This window comes from Orycteropus afer, unplaced genomic scaffold, assembly GCF_000298275.1.
Source record: "Orycteropus afer afer isolate SDZICR_OR568_19922 unplaced genomic scaffold, OryAfe1.0 scaffold00009, whole genome shotgun sequence".
NCBI classification, from domain to species: Eukaryota; Metazoa; Chordata; class Mammalia; order Tubulidentata; family Orycteropodidae; genus Orycteropus; species Orycteropus afer.
The window spans coordinates 6,118,154-6,127,101 of NW_006921596.1; the positions used below are offsets into that span (position 1 = coordinate 6,118,154).

At 44.6% G+C, this 8,948-nt stretch overlaps 1 protein-coding gene across 1 annotated transcript in view; it reads right to left on the reverse strand.

Moving 5' to 3' along the window:
* Window positions 1-8,948, reverse strand: part of MYLK3 (myosin light chain kinase 3) — a 48,442-nt gene that overhangs the window by 23,393 nt on the left and 16,101 nt on the right. The window contains exons 4-7 of the mRNA XM_007947798.1: window positions 6,460-6,565; window positions 5,670-5,763; window positions 5,073-5,182; window positions 3,772-3,913 (exon numbers count right to left, since the gene is read on the reverse strand). Of these exons, the coding sequence (XP_007945989.1) occupies window positions 3,772-3,913; window positions 5,073-5,182; window positions 5,670-5,763; window positions 6,460-6,565 (452 nt within the window). The remainder of the gene's footprint in view (window positions 1-3,771; window positions 3,914-5,072; window positions 5,183-5,669; window positions 5,764-6,459; window positions 6,566-8,948) is intronic.

Sequence of the window (8,948 nt, forward strand, 5' to 3'; positions counted from 1 at the left end):
AAAAAAAAAAATAGAACAATTGGCTAGCAATTAGTGGACCACATTTGGGCAAGTTTAAGGAAAGAGTAGAAGAGAGCTCTAGCAGTACCACTGCCATCCCAAGATGATTGTGGACATACACAAAGCTCCTGAGAGCAACATCAGAGGCTCAATGATGGGGAGGGACAGATCAGAACAACAACAAAAATACAGTTGTCCTCAAGCCAACTCCAATTTCACTAAAATAATCGAGCCAGTCACTAAACAAATAAACAAGCAAATAACAATAACAAGACCTAGAAACTGCCTATAACAACAGTTCCATCCAGGTAGTCGTGGGCAGAAGTGGATTACTCAGTAAGCAAGGTAAGCATGAACTTGCTTGTGCTCACATACTAACCTGTAGTGAACAGTTTCACCACGTCTGTTCACTATAGATCAGTAAGCAAGCACAAGTAAGTGCAGGCTAACCTTGCTTACTGAGCACTCTGTCCCTGCCCAAACCAAACCAGACCCACTGTCACTGAGTTGAATCTGACTCATAGGGACCCTTTCTGGGGTTTCTGAGGCAGTATCATTACGGAAGTAGATTCCCCAACCTTCCTTCTGAGGAGTGTGTGGTGGGTTTGAACCTCCAGCCTTTTGGTTAGCTGTGAAATGCCTTATGCACTATGCCACCAGTCAGGAACTGTAAATTTGAAGAGGCTTTGATTTTGTAGGAAAATGTTGTGGGGCTGGGAAAGAGAAAGATGCCAATAGTATCTAGAAGCAAATCTGTGATGTGTTGAGAAATGTGAAATTGTTCACTACAGATTAGTAAGTAAGCACAAGTAAGCCCATATTTACCTTGCTTATTGGATAATCCAACATTGTCCCTAGGTTACAAATGAGATCTGTTCCTAAGTGTGTCTTTAATTCGTATTTGTAGGTAAGTCAGAACAGTGCACACAAGTTCTTATTTAGCCTTACTTTGGTGCAAGAAAAGGCTTGAAGACTTTTTAATGTTTAAATGCTGCATGTACTGCAAGGGAAGGTGATTGTGATGAAGAATTTATTGTGACTAGGGTTGGTTCGGGAGCTCTGGTAGCATAGTGCCTAAGGCATTTGACTGCTAACCAGAAGACTGGTGGTTCAAACCCTCCAGCCACTCCTCAGAAGGAAGATAGGACAATCTACTTCCGTAGTGATACTGTCTCAGAAACCCAAGGAGGGGTCACTATGTGTCGGGTCCGACTTGACGGCACATAACAACAACAGGGTTTGGTTCAATCATTTCAAAGAGAGAGCAAATTTACATAACATTAAAGAGCAAGTATGAGTTATCAGGCATTACAGGAGACTGCCTATAATTTATTGACATACAATTTTTCACAGTACTCCCTTATAATCCTTTTTTTTTTTTTTTAATTTCTGTATGATTGGTAGTGGTGTCCCCTCTTTCAGTCTGACTTTAGTAATTTGAGTCTTCTTCCTTTTTCTTGGTCAATCTAACTAAAGTTTTATTAATTTTGTTGATTTTTTAAAGGAACTTTTAGTTTTGTTGGTTTTCTCTATCATTTTTCTATTCTGTTTCATACACTTCTACTCTAATCTTTATTATTTCCTTTCATCTTCTTGTTTTGAACTTGCTTTTCCATTTCTAGTTTCTTAATGTGGAAGTTTAGATTACTGATGTGAGCGCTTTCTTCTTTTATAATATTGTTGTTTACAACTATAAATTTCCTTCAAACACTGTTTTAGTTGCATTCCATAAGTTTTGGAAAATTGTGTTTTCATTTTCTTTTATCAAAGTGCTTTCTACAACTTAATTTTAGTAACAATTTATTTAACCCCAATTATCCAAGATAGTATCATTATAATAGGTTATCAATATAAAACTTGTAGTGAGATATTTTCCATTCTTTTTTCTCATATTAAGTCTTTGAAATCCATTGTAGCTGAAAAGGTACATCACATGTCCAAGTTGCTTCAAACGTACTTAACATTTCCCAATAATGGAATCAAGTATTAGTTTTTAAATTTACATTTTAAATAATTGAAATTAAATAAAATTTAATATGCAGTTCCTCAGTCACAGTAGTCATATTCCAAGTGCTCTATGACCACTTGTGGCTGGTGTTACCCTATCAGACAGTATAGCTCTTTCTCCATGTTATAATCCACACAACACTCATAAGTGGTAACCAAAAAAAACCAAACTCACTGCTGTCCAGTCGATTCTGACTCATAGAGACCCTTCCTTGGGTTTCTGAGGTGGTATCTCTACAGAACTAGATTGCCCAACCTTCCTTCCGAGGAGTGGCTGGTGGGTTTGAACCACCAGCCTTCTTTCTGGTTAACAGTCAGATGCCTTAGGGTGGTAGGTATTACTATTCTTTCCCAGTTTGCATATAATGAGCTCAAAGAACTTAACCAAGATATGTAGCCAGGAAGGTGTTGAACCAACATGAGCCTCATTCTTGGCTTGGAAATGGACCTTAGCAATGATGACTTCTATGCTGAAGAGTCATGGGAGCTGCCCCAAAGGCTATTCCTTGACCTAAAGCCACAGGAAAGATCCCTGGACTTCCACAGCTAGGAAGCCTTGGAATTAGCTCCAGTGAGTAGGGAAAGCCTGAGACCAACTCTCCACCACCTCCACCATTCTTCTCAGTGCCCCAACCAGGACAGATGGTCAGGAGCAGCAAAATGCACCCCTACAGATCCAACCAACTTAATTCCCATCTCCCATGGTGAACCACTGAAATTTACCCCTCTCTTGAAAGGGGCTGTGGAAAAACACCCTTCTGCCCAGCAGAGTGGGATATCACAGGAATGCTGTTGGTATGTGCTGTCAAGTCAGACCCGACTCACAGCGACCCCTCCATAGTTCCCACATAATGAGTGCTTACTACCAGCCAGGCACTGTGTCCAGAGTTTTATGTGCATTACACTCCTAGTATCACACTTACTAAAAAATAGAGCACAACCTAAATATCCATCAATAGAATACTGAAAAGAAGGTGTAATGCGTCCATTCAGTGAAATGTCACACACCCTTAAAGAGAATGAGGAAAGATGTTTACAAAGTATTGCTGACTTGGGAGCTTGGGTGGCCTAGTACCTAAGCCATCTGACTGCTAACCAGAAGGCTGGCAGTTCAAACCCACCAGCCACTCCTCGGAAGGAAGGTTGGGCAATCTACTTCTATAGAGGTACCCCCTCGGAAATCCAAAGAAGGGTCACTCTGAGTCATATCCGACTCGATGGCAGTGAGTCTGGTTTTGGAGTTGGTATTGTTTATATATTGTTATGTTTATATTTTAAAATGCTTAAGCTAATGTTAAAAACATTTTTAAAGAAGAAAGATCATTTATCACTTAATCTTCAAATAACACTTGTTGTTTTGTTATGTGCTGTCAAGTCGGAGCTGACTGATAGTGACCTCTCCTTGGGTTTCCGAGGCAGTATCACTACGGAAGTAGATTGCCCAACCTTCCTTCCGAAAAGTGGCTGGTGGGCTTGAACCACCAGCCTTCTGGTTAGCAGTCAAGTGCCTTAGGCACAACACTACCAGAGCTCCTTCAAATAACACTTAAAGAGGTACAATTATGCACATTTTACAGATGGGAAAACTGAGGCTCAGAGAGGCAGCATGACTTGTCTGCCAAGATTCCAGACCTAGGACATGATAGAGATTCAGGAATGAAAGCCATGTGCATCTGCTGGTGGAGCTCTCAGACATGGCAATGCCAGAGACCAGGGACTTTGGTGCTCCACCCCACCACATGCCCAGGGAGGAAGGAGCCTGACCTTGAGGTCCAGGTGCAGGATGTAGTGCTGATGGAGGTAATGCACGCCTTCACAGATCTGCCTGGTGAACAAGATCACATCCAGTTCAGTCAGGTGGTACTTCTCATCTGTGATTCGATCAAAGAGTTCACCCCCATCCACACTGCCAGGGTGAAGGGAGAAGCAGACATAGGACTGAGTTAGGGTCTCAGAGAACTGACCAGCAGCTAACAGAGTCTGTTCCAGGAAACTGAAAATGTGTGCTTGGGTCCATGGGCCACTGCCACTTCCATCTGGGATTTTCTTAGGACTTTTGCTCTGGCCCTTTTCTGGCTCAAAGGGCAAGTGGTAAAAAGGAAGAGAATACAAGATTGTCTTTGATGCTGATAATCTAGGCTCATTTTGGATAATGTAGACCAAGGTTGTAAATGCATTTGCCAACTAGTACCGACAAGGCAGGAAGTCTAAATGGATGAATGAGACAGATATAAGCAAAAATGTTTCCTTGAAACACAGATCTCTTGATCTATCTTTTGTTTTCTCACTTTTGAAAGCGATATGGACATGACAAGTGTTTGACTCTCTTCAGCCCTTCAAGAGGAAAACAATAACACAAGCACAAAAATAAATGTCTCTGAGCCCTTGGCCTCACTGTCAGGAGTGGCTTCACTGTTGAGAGTGATGGAGATTGTGGCAAGTGGGAGTCTGGTTGCCCTTGTCAATAAAGGGAACTATTACGAGCTTCAGCATACTGCTGCAAGCTAGAAATGCAGACTCATCATTGATAGTCATCTTATTTTTTTTTTATAAAAACAGAAATCTAGGTTTTAATGTGAAATTTTCTGAGTTTCAACTGTTAACAACTAATTCAAAAATTTCAAATATTGTGTAGACTAAACCAACATAAAACTGAAGGTCAAATCAGGCTTACCAAAAAAAAAACCAAAAAACCCAACTCACTGCCATCAAGTCAGATCCTACTCATAGTGACCCCTCGTTGGGGTTCAGAGGCAGTGTCACTGTGGAAGTAGATCATCCAATCTTCCTTCCAAGGAGTGGCTTGTGGGTTTGGACCACCAGCTTTCTGGTTAGCAGTCAAGTGCCTTAGGCACTTTGCTACCAGGCTTACTGGTCACTATTTTGTGACAAAATGGCTTTGCCTTTCATGCTCCATGGAAGTCTAGCACCCAAACCAAAAAGAGGGATGACATGGCCCTGGATGCCCTAGTGAGAGATTATAGGAAAGGGAGAGCCTTCCCTGGAAACAAGGCGGTGACCCTGCTCTGAGGAAGAGCCACTGCCCCACCTGCCAAGATACTCACTACTCCATGACGAGGGTGAAGTTGTTCTTGCTCTCAAAGGCATCATAGAGCTGGATCAAGTTCATGTGGCTGAGCTGGTTCATGATGTTGATCTCGTTCTTCACATCCTCCTTGCGGAGCCAGCAGGGAAAATAATTTCCAAGCAAATGGGTCAGGAAGAGGAGACAGTTGAGCCTCCAAGGACACACCCACCTCCCATCCTTCCATTTCCTGCTCTCACACCAGGTCTCCCTGACTCACCACCCAAGCCAGGTTCTTACAAACCAGAAAGGACTTTAGTCCAACCCACCAATTTCACAGATAGGAAACCTGAGGTCTAAGAAGGAAAGGGCCTTGTGGCTCAGGGTCACACATGCATCATGGCAGAGCCATGTCTGATGCTCAGATATGGACAGGCAGGTCAGGGCTGAGGGGCTGCAAGGTCATCTGCTGACTGGAGAGAGGAAATCATGGAAAGAGGCTGAAAAGGCAGCCCAGATTTCCTGCTCAACATGGAGGGGACCAGGGCAAAGTGACGCACAAATGGAGTCTGAGGGAAGTGAAGGAATTTCTGAGCTTGACCAGAAGGGAAGGGCTGGCCCAGGGCAGATGTCTCACCCGGTCTTTGGCACTCTTCACTTTAATGATCTTGGCTGCCAGTGAGAGGCCCGTAGACTTCTCTGTGCACCTGTGGACCTGGCCAAAACGACCCCTGTAGAAACATGGTGGCAGGGCCAGCTGAAAACCGAAGGGGCTCACCATCACACAGGGTGGACTATCCTGCACCCTGGGTCTGACTGGTCCTATCCCTCTTCCCCACCCACACACTACATGGGCTATCCTGTACGCTAGAGAACATCTTACTTATCACCCCTATATTATGTGGGATGTCCTGAAACCTGAGGACATCCTAGTAATCACCCTCATACCATGTAGACTATCCTAAAATCTAGAAAATAATCTCTTTCTTCCCATACTGTGTTGGCTATCCTACACCCTACAAAATTTCCTCTTCACCCTACCTCACTGTGGTTCTGCATTGTAGCAAGAAACCTCCTCACATCCACACTGCGTAGGCTATCCTATACCCTAAAGATTCCCATTTTACCCCATACCATGTGGGCTCTCCTGTCCCCTCCATTGTATACTTCCCTTATCTATACTGTGGATACACCTACATCTCACCATACCTTACACTTCATATCACCACACTGTGTGGCCTCTCCTGCACCTAGGCAAATATCCTCTCTATCCCACTCTGTGTGGGCTATCCCATTCACTCTTATGCTATATAGGATATCCCACCCTGGCCCTAACTCAATTAACTAATTCCTTACAATTACCCAGCAACACGCCAGCTCAGTTGTCCAGGTGCCCCCACCCTCATCAAGACAGAAGGCCCACCTACCCTCCCAAGACTTCATGCTGACACACTGTGTAACCTGCTGAGATGGAGGTCTCCTTGACACTCACCACCCGGTGTTCGAATGGGGCTGGTGGAGCCGGACTGTCATCTGTTCAGGAGGCAACAAGGAACTGTGAGCCTCCTACACCCAAACTGCACTTTGCAGTCACCTATCCAGGTCCACTTCACTGAACTGGATTCACTGGGTGACAAGCCCTTTGTCCCTCTTACCAGCCCTTGGAATTTAGAAAGCGCCTTTCTCAAGAATCATTTCATTCCAACCACCCATTGGAAGAGGAGGAAGCTGAGTCTCAGAGAGGTGAGGTGACTAGCTTAAGGTCACACAGTGAGTCAATGGCACATGGGACTCAAAACCAAGTCTCCCAACACCTAGGACAGTGAGTGCTCTTTGCACTTAATCATCACAAGGTCTGTTCACTGAAATCTAGAAGGGAATCTGGACTGAGTCAGTGTGAACCCCAGGAAACAGAAGTTACTGAGGAGAGTTGAATGACAGGACTATGAAAGGTACTGGGAGAGTTATGGAAACCAGCATGGGGTGGTGTGACAGGAAGGCAGCTGGAGAAGTAAATACCCCACCCCCTCTGTCCTCTCAACCTCCTATCTCCTGACAGCCGATCCCAGCCAGAACCTAGAGGGCACCAGAGCTCACAGGAGCTCAGCTCCTGGCCATGGGACAGGGGAGAGGAGTGGACAGTGGATCTGGAAGGAAGATGGAAGACAGCCAGCACTTGAAAAGATGTTTTTTTTAATGGCCTAGAGTTTAATTTTTTTTAATCTTGTTCTTCAGAGGTGATATGAATACTTAGAAATGTTCCATGAAATACAGTAAAGGAACAAAAGAGAATCTAGAATGTTCCCCAGACACAATGATGTAATCCAGTATGTGTGTCAAGGTTAGAAGACACTGAGGCAGGACGTCAGTGACTTCTGTTGACATTTGTTCAGAGCTTGTCAGTGGGAGCACTCCATTCATTTCCTGACGAGAGGGAGCACCCAGAGTGCTCCAATGACAACTCCAATACTCCAGAAATCATATGCCTAGGAGCAGTGGGAGTAACATTGTTTTCTGTTAGTTTACATTAATGCCAGTAGTTTTCTGTTTCCCAGAGTAGAAATCTGAATTTGCTTTGAGAGCATTCTTTTGTATTGCAAAGTGAGACTCCAGTCCCAGGTTACAAGGGGTAACATTGCACACGTGTGTGTCTGTTTGTGTGTGTAAGAAGCTCTGGTGGCACTGTGGTTAAGACGTTGGGCTGCTGACCAAAAAGTAGGTGGTTGGAACTCATCAGCTGCTCCATGGGAAGATGAAGCAATCTACTTCCATAAAGATTTACAGCTTGGAAACCCAATAGAAGTCACTATAAGTCAGGATCAACTTGATGGCAGGGGGTTCGGTTGGGTGTGTGTGTATTTGTTTTCTTTCTGGGCCTCTGGAAAGGTTGGGAGAGCCTGGATTCTGGGTGTGTACAGAGATTTGAAATCTTGAATTCTTGTTTGAAATCTTCTATTTTGTGTGATAACTACCTTCTGATTGGATAGGCTGTCTAACCAATAGGTTTATGCACAAAGTTATGGAGCCAGACGGCCAGGGTCAGATCGTGGCTCCATCACTGCTAACTCGGATTTCACCTGTGCTTCAGTTTCCTTACCTATAGGATATGTCCCCACTTCATAGGCTTGTGAGGGTAAACGTGGGTGCCAACGCACAGTGCTTGGGGCACAGTGAGTCTTCAGTTAATGTTGCCATTATCACCACCCAAGTGTCAAGAAATGATTCTAAAAGTCCCAGCCTGCTCTTTGCTATTTTACCAATTAAGGGAGGCCCATGTCCACCTTTGGACCAAGTCATCCAAGGGGAGAGGAAGCAGTCTGGAAAAGTCAGGATGATAGGGGAACAGCAGAGCCCAGGACCACAAACACAAGTGGCAAAGACCACAGAATGGAGCTGCAGAACACGTAGCCATTTCTCAGGGTCTTCCAGAATGTCTGGGACAAAGAATCAGAAAAAGGCTGGCCTTCCTACAGCCACACAGAATAGGGGCTCAGACCAAGGAAGAAGTGACCCTAAGAAATGGAAAACTGAGGGTCTTTGGGTTACAAGAACATGAGGACGACTCCCATGACCACTGGGACAGAAAAGTAGGTCAGCAGCCCTCACCACCCCCTTCCCTATCTCGGGTTCAATGAGGCCCCACCAGTTACCATTGGGTTGATTCTGACTCATGGAAACCCCGTGTATGTTAGTAGAATTGTGCTCCACAGGGTTTTCAGTGACTGATTTTTCAGAAGGAGATCACCAGGTCCTTCTTCCAAGGTGCCTCTGGGTGGACTCAAATGGCCAACACTTAGGATAGCAGCCAAGCCTGTCAACCATTTGCACTACCCAGGGACTCCTTCAGTCAGCCCATGGGGTGTGAATGGCTGAAAGAGGGTTAACTGAGGGTGGATAGATGGGTGGACAGGCTAAA